The sequence below is a fragment of the Sparus aurata genome, chromosome 19 (genome assembly GCF_900880675.1).
Source record: "Sparus aurata chromosome 19, fSpaAur1.1, whole genome shotgun sequence".
NCBI lineage: Eukaryota > Metazoa > Chordata > Actinopteri > Spariformes > Sparidae > Sparus > Sparus aurata.
Window position 1 is genome coordinate 23,996,973 of NC_044205.1, and position 17,438 is coordinate 24,014,410.

The 17,438-nt window shown below is 39.5% G+C and overlaps 1 protein-coding gene across 1 annotated transcript; it reads right to left on the minus strand.

The window, feature by feature from the left end:
• Window positions 1-457: 457 nt before the first annotated feature.
• Window positions 458-16,281, minus strand: tfr1b (transferrin receptor 1b). The gene is made up of 19 exons (XM_030398591.1): window positions 16,191-16,281; window positions 13,277-13,325; window positions 12,718-12,931; window positions 10,845-11,055; window positions 8,981-9,118; window positions 7,788-7,872; window positions 7,550-7,672; window positions 7,342-7,437; window positions 7,098-7,237; window positions 6,635-6,798; window positions 6,420-6,539; window positions 5,655-5,740; window positions 5,506-5,569; window positions 5,352-5,419; window positions 5,204-5,271; window positions 4,783-4,873; window positions 4,346-4,573; window positions 4,111-4,260; window positions 458-3,883 (listed from the first exon to the last, which is right to left on the minus strand). Exons 2-19 carry the CDS (start codon window positions 13,307-13,309, stop codon window positions 3,680-3,682), a joined length of 2,283 nt encoding a protein of 760 aa, XP_030254451.1. The 5' UTR covers window positions 13,310-13,325; window positions 16,191-16,281; the 3' UTR covers window positions 458-3,679.
• Between the last annotated feature and the right edge of the window lie 1,157 nt (window positions 16,282-17,438).

Genomic DNA, 17,438 nt, shown 5'->3' on the forward strand with positions numbered 1-17,438 from the left:
AGTTTATTTGTTGTACGTTTCTTTAAATAGTGTGTCTGATAATTGTGAGGAGCTGGGTTGTTTAGATTAGCTTTAATGCTAAACTACAGTATCTTTGGTAGAAAACCTGGAAACATGACAACAAATGTCTGGCTTGTTGTACTATTTGCATGATTAAAAGGCATAGCTACATGCTCTTAATCTGAAAAGCAAGCTTCCGGAAGTGTAGGAATATGTCGCTTGAATGAAGAAAGGCTCGGCTAAAACATTTGGCTGAGGGCTGAATCACTTTCTCACGAGCTTCTCTGTTATCTTCACATTTTCACAGAGGAAGGATGAAGGAAAGCATTTGATGAAAGATAAAATCAAAACTAGAAATAAAGAAAAAGTCATAAAAAAAGGTAGAGCTGCCTAAACAACCACTGTATCCTTTGATTTCCTGTTTTTACCATTTCAGAAACTCAAACTCAGACACAGGTTTACTGGATGCTATAAGCCAAAAGGGTTTATTACATTTTCCAGCTGAACGTCACAGAAACAAAACTCCAAGATGGTTGTAACGCACAGAAATCATACTGAAGAGGTCTTCAAACACGGAATCTCAGCACACCGTACAGTATTTCAGTTACACAGTGAACGGAAAAAAACATTTCCCCCCTCTCTGGATTAGGCATCCTTATTTTGAATTCTTGTGACAGAAGTATGAAAACAGGATACAACGGCATCAAACTCACCAGAAGATGTGACACAGGGAAATAACTGATTTTCATAATATGGATCATGGAATGGTTGCATTTTGGTTGACGGATTTTCTGTTCGTATCCATATTTATTGCATTCTGGGCACAAATACACTAATTTGTTATCAGTTTAATATAATTTTTCTGATCCTTCATGTTCAGACGCCTGAGAAAATATCATGTGAAAACACCGTAACTGATTTATCTTGATAGAAAATGGTCAAATAAATATAATCTCACCAGCAAAAACATAATTTTGAGGAAAAAAAAAAAACATTTGTGAAACCCTAATTTGAACATTTGTAACATGATCCAAGTCTGCTACATCTACGTAAAGCAATACAGTAACATGCAGTGAAGAGGGATATGAAGCTACATGCAGAGAGTTGTTGTGGCTTGTGGAGTTGTTTTGCATGTAGTTGAAGCATCTGGAGTGTATTTCTAAGAGTCACTGACAGAGAGAAACGCCGGAGAGGTTTGAAGGTAACAACCAGACACACCAGGGGCCGAATGTTTAAAGGATGGGTACACAAAAAAACACACTACTGCCTTTTCCCCTCACACATAAACTGGTGTTTAGAATAAAATGATGTAGACATGAAGTATAGGCCGAGACGAGACATGTGACCTTGGAGTGAAAACATCGTTGATCGAATAATTGAGATTTGTAAGAAGAACACACAGCTGTGAGGAAAACGATGCATATGTCTGTCTCTGAGCCTACACACTGTTTTAGTCAGGAATCTATGCAAAACTTATACACATCTGGCCCGGGAAGGCCGGGCTCACACGACAGGAGTTTTTTGAAACCATTTTTGCGTCACGCACATGAGGAGCATCTTCACAGATCCAGTACGGACTACAAGATTTGAAAATAATGGCACATCACATACACACTACAGGATAATATCAAGGTCATCGTGCCAAAGGGAGCAATGTAACACTTCCCTCGATCGTATGGGGAAGTAGATGTAAACAAACGGGGACTGACGCAACAACTTGCCGCTGTAACAATAACACTTTCAGTGAGAAAAAGCAAAAGCAGATGAAACAAGTCTGGATTCAGCGAGAAGTAGAGGTGAGAATTTAGCTGTTAGTTTTATCATCTGTCAACAGTGGCATGCTAGCTAACGTTAGCCTAAAGGGCTAGGATGTTCACAGTTGCTCAGCTGCACCGTTAGCTTCTCCTTGGATGTCTTTCTTAACAGGTACTGTGGTCCCTTCTTGAAAAACACTGACATAACCGTCCAGATGTTGAACCCTAAATGCCAGATAATCTTTGATCAAGCATCCACACCAGATTGCTCCTCCGAGTGTCGGGAGGAATCAATCAGGCTTAAATCGGCTCGAAACTCCCGTAGTGTGAGCCTGACAGATGCTACTGATTACCAAGTTCAGAACATGATACAGAAATTTGAGCTGGAGGACTACACACAGACACACAAAACACAGTAATAATCCAAAAATAAAGACACAAAAAAAAAATAAATAAGTATAAAACTCTGGGAAACACTGTTCCCGATAAGTTGTTCCACCCTTCAAAAGTGAAATATGAGAGACACTGCTCCCGATAAATACACATGTAAATAACACACACATACACACACGCTGGTAGGTAAAAACTACCATCACTGCTTGTCATTATGGAAGGCACTGCTCCCGATAATGGGGTTTTTTAAATTATGGAAGGCACTGCTCCCGATAACTTTATCTCCGAAGTAGACTGTGCAACATAAATGGCTTTCTCGCAAATTATGGAGCCAATCAGCTTAGTTGATGAGCGCAAAATGGGGTCGGGGGTTTGACAATATCTTCAATTACTGGCTGTTTTTTTCAGCTTTTTTTTTGTTTATTTAATTTAGCGTTAATCCTGCCATCAAGCATGGAATAAATCAAGACTGGGCTCGTGGTTTATACTATCAATATCAGTTTGCTCTAGGCTCCTAGACTTTTTTTTTTTTTTTTTTAAACATATTCAAAGACTGACACCAGGCCCTTCACAATAAATATGTTGCGAGCATTTATTTTTTTTTAATGTTTTGGTTGGTTATATTATGGTTTTCTTGATTCAGGATTTTTTAAAGTTTTGTTTCACATTCCAATTCCAAAGTCTGAATATTCTGAAGAATCAAAAAATGCGTTGCTCTTTGAGAGAGTTTACTTGCATCATTATTATACCAGTAGCATAAAACAATAATATCTTTTGTTGCGATTTATATTTCGTCCAACAAAAAGTAGTTCTCATTACCGGCCTAACTGACGCTAGATCAGGATAAACTCTTCTCCAACCTTCATTTCTCCCTTTTTATGCTTTTAAAAACATCCATTTTGAAGACTGAGTGATGCACCACAGACGTGCACCATCTCGACTGGAATCGATCTCCATATAAAAAGGAAGAAATGAAGGTTTTGAAAAGTTCAAATCTCACCTTATCAGGGGCTCCATTTTGTCAGCAACAGTTGAGGAGGAGTCATTTGTGTAGCAGATGCTGCCGTTAGATCAGACGGTATAACCGTCATAATTATGGAAGGCACTGCTTCCGATAACGTTGTATAAAAAGACAAACGATAACTTTATAGTGGGCACTGCCACTGATAAAAAAACTGAAGTATAAATAAGGTTTCTCAGTGTTTCGATGGCGAGAGGTCACAGCGAAGGCTTCAACATGTCCGACGTGTTGGCGAGGACACAGATTAGTCAGTAGTAGCTCATTTTTTTTCAAGTATTCGTTGGCAAGAACGCGGTTTATATTTTCTACCTCCTCCTCGATCTTTATGGGATAAAGTCCTCCCCCAAATAAGGGCAGGGCTAAGACCTCTGATTGACAGCTTGTGCTTTAGTGCTGATATTGGAGCTCCTCCCTCTGCTCTACCTCATATTTCGTATCAATGACACACGCACACAAACGCACACAGGACACCCACGCTCACACCTCCCCCGTCCTCCCTTCTTTAGATTTCTTAATCGATGTCCCAGATTTCTCCCATCATGGCGTTGGCACATCCATGCAGGGTCGAGGTGGCCAGGGCCAGCTGGGTGTGGAGCTGCTCCATGTCGGTGGTCTCGGTGATGGATGCCAGCGTGTGGGAGCCTCGGCCCAGCAGGAGGTGACGGAAGGGGGTCTCAACGGGGGACACGTATGGAGAGAGGAGGGTGTGCTCCACCTAAGATGAAAAATAGAAGACTTTAATACATCTGTGCTGAAATTCAACTCAAGACTGAGCAGGAAACCTGAGAGCTTTTTTAAAAAATTCTCCCACATTTTCCTGCATTTGCTGCTTTTATTGTGAAAATATTTTGGTGGAAAAAAAGGTGTTTAACAACGAATTAGCAGAGCTTTGCTGAAGTTTTCAATTACACAGGTAAGGAGGTGTGAAAGTATGAGTCTTACCCTCAACATCCTGTCGTTGAGGATCCGACAGGCCTCCTTGTCGTTTAAGTCGGTGTTGGTGATGGCGAGGTTAAGGGCGTCGGCAGCTCGCTGGAAGGAGCCGCGTGCTCCCATCAGCCAAATAGAATTCACTTCCTTCAACTGACCGGACTGCAGAACAAAACGTCCAACAATCAATATGAATTTAGAAAAAAAAAGTTTATTTAACGAGAGCATAAAAAGGCATGAGACCGACCTGTTTGAGCTGGCTGATTCGTCCGTTGACCCGCCCCACGGCACTGGTGACGACGCTGCTGTAACGACTCACGTCCAGGTTGAGCAGGCGGTCGTGGATCAGTCGCAGAGCCATCTGTCCGGCGAACTGCGCCGCCACCGCCGTCATCTCACTGGTGTGATGGTTGGTTTGGTAGTTGAGGTGATCCATGCTGTCCAGGTTGGTGCCGTAGTAAGTGTAAGCCTCAATCTGTAGACATAACACACACATGACATGACAACAGGTCAGAAAAACAAACAGCACAATTATTTTTATTTACCAGCTGGTCTATGATCAGTTTATACCAAAGGAAACCAAAGTAAGTAGGAAAGTCGTGAATTTGACATGTTAACATTCCCATTTTTACTTGTTGTGGGTGAATATTGTCAGTGAATGTTGTCTTTTGTGTCAGGACTCACGTTGGGTGATATGAAGTGGAAAGAGACGGCAGGAATCCCGGAGAAAGCCAAGAAGGGATAGGAAGGGTCGTCCATTGACATCGGCCTCAGTCTGAAAACACGGGGTGTGAAGTTACTGAACATGAGAATCAGCTACAAATAGTCTGATAACATTACTCCAGCACAATGATCAGATATTAAGGTACTTTTAGTTGTTTTTTTAAAGCCATAAATGGGCTGGGAACCCTGTACATTTCAGGATTCCTCTCCCTAGTCCATCTTTAGGCCTCTCACAACCGTAGAACCAATGTTTTTTATTGATCAAAGCTAGAGGTTGAGGGAGATTGTGCTTTGCCATTCATCAATGGGTTTAAAACATTTACAATATTCAACTTGAGCTTCCTGGACAAAACCTAGCAGCACAAACTTCTTATGTACTTACGCATTGTTCTGCCAGTTAAGCTTTCCCATCATGTCGTACATCGTCCCAGAACCAAGAGGACTCTGCACCTGTGTGGTCGAGACAAATCAATAAAAACTCTACAGAACTGGATCAGCATCAACTGTGCTGTTGTTGTTTGTGTCGTTACCTCCTTCATGGTGTTCTCCAGGAGGCTGTAGAGCAGCGGACTCGCCGAGGCCATGAAGCTCCCACGACCTTGTGAGGAGATAAATTCAGTCAACTGACAATCACTGAAAAACATCGGTGACTTGAGAAAAACTGAGGCTGTGAACTGTACTGACCCATGACCACTCCATCCAGGCTGATGTAGGTGATGACACTTCTGTCAATAGAGGACATGTAGCCCTAAAAAACAAACAAAAAGATGTTTAAAGGGGAAAAAAAGAAGGAATTTTCTTACTGTCCAAGTCCAAAGGGATTTAGTTCGCACCTCCAACCACTCGGTGGCGCCAACGCTTCCATACTCTCCAGCACTCCAGCTGGCAAACACCAGACTCCTTTTGGGCCTGAACCCATCTGACAAAAAACGAAATACACTGATGTAAGAAAAAATAGAAAGTGCAACACCTACAATTACTGTCACAAAGTTTCTGATCACAGTTGAGACTGTTGAGAGTAAAATCAGCATGAAGAAAGGCCATTCAATGATCTCTAACATACATCAAATCCACAATCCGCACTGTTGGCCTTAAGTTAATATTAGACTTCAGCAGGAAGAGTCAGTCAAATAAAGTGGATATCTTCTGATTAGTCTCTTTATTATAACCCCTCTACTTTCTGCTTCTCTGGACAGTGATTCAGTGCTAAGCAGTGGAGAGCTGACGGCAAAAAAGACAAGATTTTGTACTAAAAAAAAAAAAGACAAATTTGGAAGAAACCCACTTAAAAAGGACTAGATTACATTAACATTAATTATCTTTGAATAGCAGTTAAGTTACAAACAGAGCTGCAACAGTTAATCGCTATTTGGATGATTGAAAAAACATTTCAGTCATTCTTCCAAGCAAAAATGTCAAACATTTGCTGGACACAGCTTCTTAAATGTAAAAATTTGGGTTTTGGACTGTTGCTTGGACAACAGAAGCAATTTACAGAAACTGTGATGAGTATTTGATTCAATAAAAGATCACTGAGTAAAGAAGAATGCCTTGTTAAGCCCTTGTTTTCTTAGTATGAAGAGTCTGATATCTGTTACCTTTCTCCACCATCTCTTTAACAGCTCTGGCCAGCTCCAACAGAACGGAGGTACCAACAGTCGCCTTGGCGTAGCCTTTCCCCCAGGCGTCTCTCTGAGCTCCCAGTACAACGTAACGATCTGTAGAATCACATCCAGAAACCAGAAAACATTGTTAATATCTAGCTGTACAATGAGGAATCCTACTGTAGAAGAGAAGAAAAGATGAGCTCTACCAGGATCAGTGAATCCTTTGATGACTCCGAACACGTTGTGGATCTCCTTGTTGACCAGCACGTTGTTCACCTCCACAGTGACGTTCTCTATGCCTCCCAGTCTGTACGTCAGCGAGCTCAAGCCGCCTTTAAAACTCTCGTCTGATTCAGGACCGCCGATGTTCCTGGAAAGGACACAGAAAGGGAGGCGACTGGTGAGTTTCCACATATAGTCAGTGAATTTATTAACAGAATGAGTCGACTTGAAAAAAAGACAGCGCTGTGACCAATGTTGAGTCTTTGTAGTGAATGATATGATCTTGAAATCTTTCCAAAACAAATACGTAAAGATATATGTAGTACATGATTCTACAGGTGACAAAATGGAGACGGTAATACAATAAAACTTTTATTGAAATTTACTGAAGAAACACGGTTACAACAATTAATGACACATGTTTCCATCAAACAATGTGTGTCTTACTGTAGAAGAGTTGAAGCCATGTTGGCGGTGATGGTCTGTGCAGGGATTTTAGGGAGGCCGGACGACTGAGTTGGGGGGAACTGGGTGTGGTTGAAGGAGGGGAACCCGGGAGTGTAAGGGTCACCTGAGCCCAGATGGACCTGAAGGGGAACACAAAAACAAAAAATAAGACGTGATTTCCTCATATTTGGCTGCTTTAACAAGACGCTTCCTTGTATGTGAAGAGTTGTGTGTATAAACGTACGTGTCCGTAGAGCGCCGTGTTCGCTAGATACTTGTAATCTTCAACGTCGGGGTAGATGAGAACAGCTGAGGCGCCCTTCGTGGCAGCATTATCCACCTGAAGAGACGTGATCGGAAACGTGAAAAGAAAGACTTAACGTTCCTGGAAAACAAAAAAAGAACAAACACATGAGATGTAATCTGAGGCATATGAAGAGATAAACACATACCTGCTCTGCAAAACTGATCTTTCCAGTTCGGAGCAGCATCACGCTTCCTTTCAGCTCAACGTTCTTCTTCTGCAGAACATCCAGGTCCTCCTGACGGCCGTAGTTACCGTACACCAGCTTCCCCTACGAACAAGCACAATTCAGACGGGCCACTACATTTAACAAAGCTAAAAAAACAACAAATAACTGTTTATTTGACCTTAAATTCTAAATAATTTGTGTGGCTGTTTAAACTGACCTGAACTTTCCCAGTTGCACTGTAGGCAAGATAACCTGTCGGCTTGAAGACATCTGAACCAAAAAGGACCTGATTTGGACGCTCGCTGTCAACAAGAGTACAAAAGATTGTTGGAATTTTTTTTACAGTCAACAAGGCTTTATTTTACAAAGTTACAATCACAATAGGTCTAAAAGGTTCAGAGCGTATTATGTGAACGCTCATTTGCTTTTCCCGAAGCAGTACTTGAAATGCTGAACAAACTTGAGTAACTATACAAGTCTCTGTAAGATGTGCCATGTCTACATAGGAAATGCATCACAAAGAAAAAAAGAAATGTTTTAAATTGGAATTGTTCTGTAAGAAAACAAATCTTGTTGTGCAGGAAGCACCTTTAGCTTGCTGCCTTTTATAATTTTTCATGTTTCTCGCTGGAATCCGTTTTAAGAAAGTAAGATTTGATTTCACTGCAGAGGCAAACAACATCACCATACATAAAAAGAAAAGACAACACGGTGAGGAAAAGGCAAGACAATGTAGAGGAAGACTACATTGTCAGAAACTGGAATGAATAACAGAGATCATTTTGAAAGTATAGACTTAAAGAATAAACAAAAACTTGAATGTTCTCAGCCTCCTACGAGTGGCCAATAGCTGCTCGTTCATCTACAATATTTTCCAAGAGAGTCTTCGACAAGATACTTTTGAGAACATTTCTTCTGCTCAAGAGGGTTTGTAAGATGGAGTTTAAGATCCATTAATATTAAACCTTAAGAGGCTTATTGAAACAAGGCCCTCATCTATAAATCCCCAACATTTTCTAATGTTTTCCTAGTGAATTTTTCTCGAAAGAATTAAGGAATCTGGTCCATTTAAACCCAAGCAAATATTTATCTAATATTTAGTGGAAGTGGTTGGTACGTGCCTGTACTGCATCCATCTCCAATACATTTTTCTTGTAATTAATACCATAGATGTTCTGAAATGTTCTTTAATATGAAATGTTTAAGGACATTGTTGGACAATTATTAGGACATGTAGGATCAATAAACTAAAGTTTAGATGATGACAAAAAGCCCCCCAACAAAGAAACAGCATCCTGGCACCAAATGGTGACATTTTAGGAAAACGTTCCTCAAACAAAATAATCTGAATCCATTAATTTATCAAGTGAAGTAAAAAAAAATACATAATAATTAAAGTCTCATATCAACCTGTCTGGCATCTGCAGCTGAACGTAGTGGATGTCAGTCCAGGGATCCATCTGTTGTTTCCTGAATTCACCATAGATGCGGTTCGCCAGACTCTTATCTTCATCACTTCCTGCAGAACGTCGGTTCATATCATAGTCCCTGCAGAGGAAAAGTTCAGTCTTTTGAGATTAATACTTCAAAAACAGCTCAAATTACTTCCAAGGAAAGAGCTCCAACTGATGACACACAAGCTCTGTTACAAACAATTATCGAGCTTAAGATGAAGTTCTTAGGGAGAAATACTTTCAAAATGACGAGAATCATGAGGGAGCTTTCCAATCAAAGTTGTTGCAATTAGCAGGAAAAAAATAGTCAAATCACACAAGAAAAAGATCTTAAACATCAGTGTTTACTCTTGGGTGACTGATAAATAAAAACTGTGAGTCAGACAGAGGAAACTGGGATAGTGTCAGCTATGACGATCTTTCACGTGGCAGCAGCACGAGTGTTCAGCGACTGTGTAAACCCTCAACTGAATAGAGATCTAACCAGAGACCTGCAGAAACAGATTTAAGTGTTAGCTGGCGTGCTAACTGCCAACTCTGGCTGAATCCTAATGTCCAACCTCTTGACTAGTGGACCCATTGACTTCAGTCATACCAACTGTGATGTGTTCGGCATCATGACATCAAATCTGAGAGGGCAAGACTCCAGGCTACATAATCCTATTTTTTTTATTACCTCTAATGCCTTTTATGTCTACATATTTCTGTATCATGTTATGACTGAATATCATTTATGGCCTATATTACTCATAGTGTTGTTTTTATAAAGTAACTGTTTTACACATTCATAATAAGATAAGATAACCGGAGATCAAATCTGCAAAGTCCCCTTGTGGACAGGATGATTCGTGGGTTTAGAAAACCCACAGCACTTTCAGAATTCCCCTGCAAAGGTCTGCAAGGGTGAGGGGTGAAGTCTGAGTTTGGATTCAAGCTTTGAGAGCTAGCTTTCTGGCTAGCAAGCTTTGGTTGAGCTAATTTCTTGTTTGAGGTCAACATCTGTCAATCTTTGGTTTTAGACACTTCACATTAACAAAAATAATTTCTCTTGTTTGGAAGCTTTTGTTGCGGTAACGTAACCAGTCGTCATCAAGTTAAGTAACGCAGTCTCGTTGCTCTGCTATGTGTGAGTGTGTGTGTGCAGCCCCGCCCTCAGTCAAACACAGAGCGGAGGAGAGAAACTACTGCGACCATTAATTACAGCAAAACCCAGTGAAGACTCTCACACTGAGCTGGAAGGGAAACAAATGCACATAAATTAGGCATGTAATAAAATATTTAGTTTCTCTCGAGAGGAGTGGGAGTAAACACTGACGAGAAATAGATGCTTGTCCGAGCATATGGAGTCATTTGTGTAAAGTTATTATATAAAAGAAAATGGATCAAAAGTTGGAAAGCGAGTACCCAGAAAATGTTATTTCGATCTCTGCTCGTGTCTGTGCGGTTCTTTATGTCAGCTTTACAGTCACAGAACTTGTTGGGTATAATCCCTTACATAATCGCACTCTCTGTAACCTTCCCCCGGTCTCATTTGTATTCTGACTGTCTGCAGCGTAATACCCTAAAAATAAATTGTTCCCTCTCCTCTAGTTTATTCACATTTATTGTTTTTTTCCCTCTCAAAAAGCCTTGGACTAAAATTCAACTTGTCTAGTATAATCTATTGCTATTCTAACAAAGGATTTACTTTGGAAGGACCTGTTCTATTCTTCTTAACTGGAATCATTTACTTATTAATGAAGTGGCAATAGGTTTGTTTGATTATCGGGTATTTGTATTGTAAGGTGTGATCTCTTTGTCTGTAAACATGAACAGCATACTTCAGAACTTTTTCAAAGGCTTGGCTGGTGAGTTTCTGCTTCAGGAGTTTGGTGATGTCCTTCCAGTCGAGCTGAGGGTCAGAAACCGGTGCTACAACAGCTTGAGACCCGTCCTGCTGTTTTTCCGCTTCCAGCTCAACTCCAGCATCACAGTTCAACGTCGGCGTTGTCGTCTGAGGTTTACGATGGCTGACGTAGCCAATCAGGTAGCCTGGAGGAGAAACAATGCAGAGACAACAGAACTGGTATAAAATCACGTGAAGACTTCAGAACAGCTTTCTCCTAAGAGGTGTAAACACTAGGGATGTATATTGATAAGGATTTAGCGATTCCGATGCTTTATCGATTCCTGTTTATCGATCCGTTTTTTTTATCGATTCTCTTATCCATTCCCAAATAGGCTGAAAACAACAACAAGTAGTAAATGAGTACAGAAAAGAATACAACCTGGTTTATTAATATAAATCTTAATCCTTCACTGCTGAGAATAAACAATACTCAAATGAGTAAAATGAGTCCACAAGTCAAGCGGCTATTGGCTAAGGATAATCCCATAGAGGAACAAGAGGAACAACAAACAAGGAACGGGCAGGGCAGGGCTGATTAAATTAACCTAATTTTTATCATTATCACACGACGTTAGCCAGTTGTTTAATTTTACCTGCTGTGCTAATGCTAGCTCTGGTGCTGCTAAGTGCGTCAAACACACGGTATTGCTGGAGTATAATGCCATGTTGTGTGGCCAAATGCTTGGACATATTGGTTGTATTACCGCCTTTGGCGCGCAGATCCCTCTTACAGGTTTTTGACCGTTTTTGCCAGGACGACATTTCTCCACAGTGCATCGCATGTAGCAGCTAAGCTCACCTCTGCTCTGCAGCAGCTTGTGTGTGTGTGACGTCATTGCAAATTTGCGAGTAGGGTACGTTTGTTTACAGTGGCGGCGCAGCCTGGGAAAAATCGATAGCGGAATCGTAAAGGGTTTTTGTTAGCGATTCCAAAGAATCATTTGACTCAGAACCGGTTCCCAAACGATGCGCATCCCTAGTAAACACCATCACTCCCCTGTTAATTTAGCTAGCCGCAGAGCTAACTGAGCTAACAAGTTAACAGTAGCTACAGACTTGGATGTATAAAAAGAATACAATTAGCAGCAATTAGCAGTTGCTCTAATGATATGCTGCCCCTGTTTGAGTGGGGTATGATTTCAAGAGGGCCTATTCTTACACATTGCACCTTTAAAAAGGAAATAAATCATTATTTGCTTTAACCGTTTAAAGAAAAAGGGTTTCAAACTGAATGAAAATTGGACACAGGAATTGGTGAATGACGTACAACATTAGTCTCGAGCCCTGAAGCACCCTGTGGCATTTTAGCTGTTCGTAAAGAAACTGCCTCCCTTTTCTCTCTGATCTTCTCTTCAGATAGACCAAACAAATACCAGATGATTAATAGCAGCACCCACGTATTTTGTAGACTTAACTCATCTAGAAGCGTGCTCAGTGGCAGAAAACAAAACCACACAGCACACGCAGGAAGTGTCGAAAAAAACCAACCATGCAAGTACAATAGATAAGATTAATGCAGTCATATGCTTCTTTATATAACCAGTTAAGCAATTAGGCTGTGAATCGCCTCCGGGCAGCTGCTTTGTGGAAGCAAAATGTTCTGGTCTTACTACTGCAGAGTGTTTTCACCTGAAAGGAGATGACTGCATAATGGTTTGGCTTGACGAGAGGACTACTTTAAAATTTTACAACCTTTCCGCAGAATGTGGATGTGGAATAACTCAGAAATATTGGACAGTTCACAAATGAAAGCTAGTTTCAGCCCTGATATCAAGAAAAAAAACATCTTTATAAGAGTGGCCTACCTGTGACAAATATCAGCAGAGTTCCCAGGACCAAGTAGCAAAGGTGACGCCGGTTTTGATACGGTAGTGCTGGCCTGAAGCTCATAGACCCCCCCGCCTGACCCTCGGCCTCCGTGGCGTCATCTGTGGCATCGTCCGACAGTTTGACCTCGACGTGTCTCTCTCCGTCCTCCGCCGGCTGCAGAGTGAACCTGCTGTACCGCTCGTTCTTTATCTAGAGGGAGGAAGATAAGAGGAGAAAACTATGAGAGCAAAGGGGAGGCAAATGTCTAAGAATGCAAAGAGGAGCACGGCAGCTCAACACAATTCATTAGCGATACAAAATATTTACTAACAGTACAGAAAGTTTGTCGACCTATAATTCGATACTTTTCATTTTAGTCTTTAAGTCACATTTGGAGGATTCAATGCTTTTCTTTGTCTTTTGGGACAGTAAACTGATTATATTTGGGTTATTCTACAGTTGTGTAAATAAAACAAGCAATTTCATAAAAAAAAATATATAGGCAATGATAAAAAAAGAAGATATAAACTCTACATACGAGAAACAAACACTCACCACGCTGTTAAACGCAGACCTGATTCGATCCATCGTTGCTGTTATGTTGCTAGAATCAGAGAGACGGAGAAGACAAAGTTGTGAGTTGTGGCAATTCAGGAAAGGAAGGAAAAGGAATGCAGAGAGAAAAACAGAAGGAAACAGGAGGGACGGAGAAAAGGTGAGTCAGGTTTGTAACAGAGATGCTATTCAGTCGATGCTTACGGGCTGATTTATTCACTGAGGCTGAAACCTGAACAGGACCAGCAGCATTGGAAAAAATATTTATATATACACACAGTAAGTACACACAGTACAGCGAATGTGTTTATGAGGGTATTATGAGAGATATGAGACTTGGATTTTGCAGCACTTGTTCATGGCTATTGGATTTTTGCAAGTTGAGAACTTTGTATTCGAGTTGCTAAAATACACAAAACAAAATTGACAATATGAACAGAAATCATAATGTAAACATAAACCAGGATAGAACGATCGACGCAATCAGTTTTATTCAGTCGACTGACACAAAATGGAACAGCAGTTTTTCTGATAATTGATACAAAGCTGAAACTGTTAATCGCGACGTTTAATCTCCAACTACTTTAACATTTAATACAATCGCTTTAGACTTTTTTTCTCTCTCCTCTATAAGGGGTTTTACATTGTTTTAAACTGTTTAGATGTCACTGCGGACTCTCTTGCCTCTCTTGTAATGTGCCGTATGTTTAATCAAATAACACTGTACGATTGTTTTGCCGATCTAGACAAAACTGCCAAACTAGGTTCGAGCTTCTCCGCTGAGAGGATTTGCTGCTTGTCTTGATATTACGTACGTGTAACTGAAACTGAACTGTTGAGGAAAAAAGAAGCTGTCTGACAAGATTTCTGTGGGCTTAATGGAATTACAGACCAAACGATTAGTGGAGAAAATGATCAGCAGATTAATCAACGATGAAACAGACATGAAACTATGTTTCCTGCATTATGGGACAGTAATCATTAGAGATGACAAGTCGAAATCAGTCACATGAACGATCTCAAGATATACGTCCTGGTTAACGACACAGCAAGCCACGTTCAGAATAATCAAATCTAAATCCAATGTTAAATGCATTAAGTCAAATTAATCCACTGTTATGCATTACATCTGAAATGTGAGTCTACCAACTGAACCGATCGAAGAATGAGATGAGTCACAATCTGTGATGAGCGTAAATCCTGATTATTAAACAAAAGAAATGCATTTATACAATAAAACAACAAATTCAGACAGCTGTGAGTCATGATAGTAATTTGTAAAGACAAAAAACAAAACAATGAAACATGAGGCACTGCTTCAGAAGAGCCAACATTTGCTTGATCTCTCCATCATATAACCAAATAAAATCTGTTTGAGTCAGTTTTGCTGCAGATGTCTTCACTTTTATTATCCTGGATTTTCTCATCATTCTACACACTCTGTATCGACCAGATGAGCAGCCGACAATAGATTATAAGAAGACGTTTAATCGGTAATGAGCCCTGTGGTCATTGTGACTCAGGTTTCCTGTCGCAACGCAAAATTTGAGTCATTTCAAATGTCATCCAAGAACCAGTTTGACTTTCCCTTTACACACTCAGACACGGAAACGATAAGAGGACGACAGCTACAAAATGTGACCTTCAGGTATTGTTTCCACATCATAACACCTCCGCGGTGAGCTTTGTTTCATTTCCAAACATGTCAGACGCAGACTGCACTCAGGCATCAGTGGAGATTAAGAACAAGTGTCTGTTCCAACTGACAACAAGACAAAAAATCCCCCTTTTCTCTTTCACGTCTTCGTCCTCATAGACTGATGCAACATTCTGTAAGCCTGCCAGTAAATCAATCAACTTCCTCATAACTGCACAGAAGAAGGATATAACTGACCATTTCTTAAAAGATAATACTTAGAGTACGCAGATTGATTTTGCTAAAATATATTACATTTTAAAACCTACAAACTGAAGAAAATAAAGAAATTCTCACATTGAAAAAGGCTGAAACTGAAGGAAAAAATGTCTATCGATTATTAGAATGGTTGCGGACCTTTCTGATGATCAAGTAATTGATTAATCGATCGGTTCTTTCAGCTCCAGATATCTGTATATAATTTCTCGACAGTAAGCTTCGATGGTCAGTCGATTAATCTGCACTGCTACATTTGCAGGTTCCAGTTCTCATCAATGAATATCTTTGGGTTTTAGACTTTAATAAAAAGAAGCTATTTTCCAGAAAGAAATCATGGTCGAAAATCATAAAGAATTCACTTCAAAACTATATTAAAAAGCAGAAAAGCAGCAAATTCTCAGATTTTGAGAAGCTAGAAGAAGCAAATATGATTACAAAATAAAATCATGAATAAATACCGATATGTGTTTTGACAACGAAATAATTGACTTAATTGTTAACGCTCTAAATCATTCTATTTATTAACTATATTATGTCCCACTGCAACTAACAATTGTCTTCAAATATCGACTAATCTGACACATTGTGTAGTTTATGTTTAGTGTTTATAAGTCTTAACATTATTTTCTTTAATAAGACAATTAAATGTTTGAGGGCATTAGTAGTCTTCCATACAATTCCCACACTGGGATACCAGGAAATGGAACAAGAAACAAGGATTTCGTATTAAAAACAACAAACAGGACCACATCAGTCGATTGATAAGTGAAATATTGATTAACATCGAGGCTCCTCTGTCTCCTGCCACAGAGGACAGAGGACAGGTGGAGAGCCGCAGCATCATCTGATGAGTAAGCTAGTTAACGTTAGCTTCATGTCTGCCGTCCTCTGTTCTCAGTGGAGGGAAGATTTAACGTATAAAAAGCAAAGCAGTTCAACAACAAGTCGACTTTATATAATATAAATGAATAAAGAGTCTGTCATCGTGAGTTAGCTCACCTTACCGCCGCTCAGAAACACCTCTTGTCCTCCTCGCGCAGCTGCTGTCCTTCTCCCTTGAGGAGCAGACGTTGGAATACTTCCGCCTTACGTCACCACGAAACTGACGTCAAGCGGCGGGTGAGATAGATAAATAGAATTACTTTAATGATCCCAGACAGGGAAATTATTTAATAAATAAAGATATTATTATTTAATAAATAAAGATTATTTAATAAATAAAGATAATAAAATAAATTGTTTTTTAAACGTAATAGATAATAATATAATCATATTTAAAATATAAATAAATATATGAAAAATTAAGTAAAGTGTTTGGGTTGATTACAATATAATAAATGATAATATAATAATAAAATAACTATGTATAAAGCATATAAATTATAAGAATGTTTAAAAATGTATCCAGGTGGTTATACTAATATTAAAAAACTTTTTTTAATGTAATAAATAATATTATAATAAATTTCAAAAATAATCAATCAATTCATTTATTCATTTATTTATCAATACAACACTGTGCTTCCAGGCAGTCAAAAAATGTAAACAATATTTCAGAATGATGTAAATAAATGAATAATTATATATATTAAAAAAACGCATTATCAAAATATGTAAAAATGCTTCCAGGTTGTTATAACAATAATAGAAAATAATTTAAATATGGTTATGGTTTCGGAAACCATTTTATTCATGAGAGGCTCCAACCAACCTTCTAACCTTGACTCTGCTGTGGCCTCATGAGCTCAGAAATACAGTTTGTTCAGCGGGTGGAGTTGAAGACAAAACAATCAAACATAAGCTGTTGATGCTTCTTACCGTCCCTGCTTTATGGCACTAATTCTTCAAGTTAAGATAACTCTGAATTCTTGGTGCGGTGTTTAATCATGTGTGGCTCACTATACCTGTCACAGTGCTGATCTTTGCCCTATATGAGTAAGATGGATACTAGCTGACCACATTCAAATTTCAAGTTTGGTACACTCGATCTGTAGTGTAGCAAACTTGTTTAAGCGAAGCTGAAATATGTTAATAGGCTATATATAGCACGCTAACCTGCAAACAAAAGTAGTTGAGGTAATATTCCATTGCATGTGAGTTTCAATATGCAGACTGTCATCAATCACATTGCTAATGGAACAGCCCCTGAGTTTATTTTTAGAGCCCAAGGGCGTAAACAAATATTACTGATTGGCAGATATATACACGAGGGAGGATTTTTACAACAAACTCTTTTGTTCAAACTGG

Coding starts and splice junctions, on each gene's coding strand:
- tfr1b (XM_030398591.1), bottom strand. CDS start 13,309: ATGGATCGAATCAGGTCTGCGTTTAACAGCGTG. Junction 6,540..6,634: donor CAAAGGATTCACTGATCCTG/GTAGAGCTCATC, acceptor GTGATTCTACAG/ATCGTTACGTTGTACTGGGA. Junction 4,874..5,203: donor CTTAACTGGCAGAACAATGC/GTAAGTACATAA, acceptor CCGTGTTTTCAG/ACTGAGGCCGATGTCAATGG.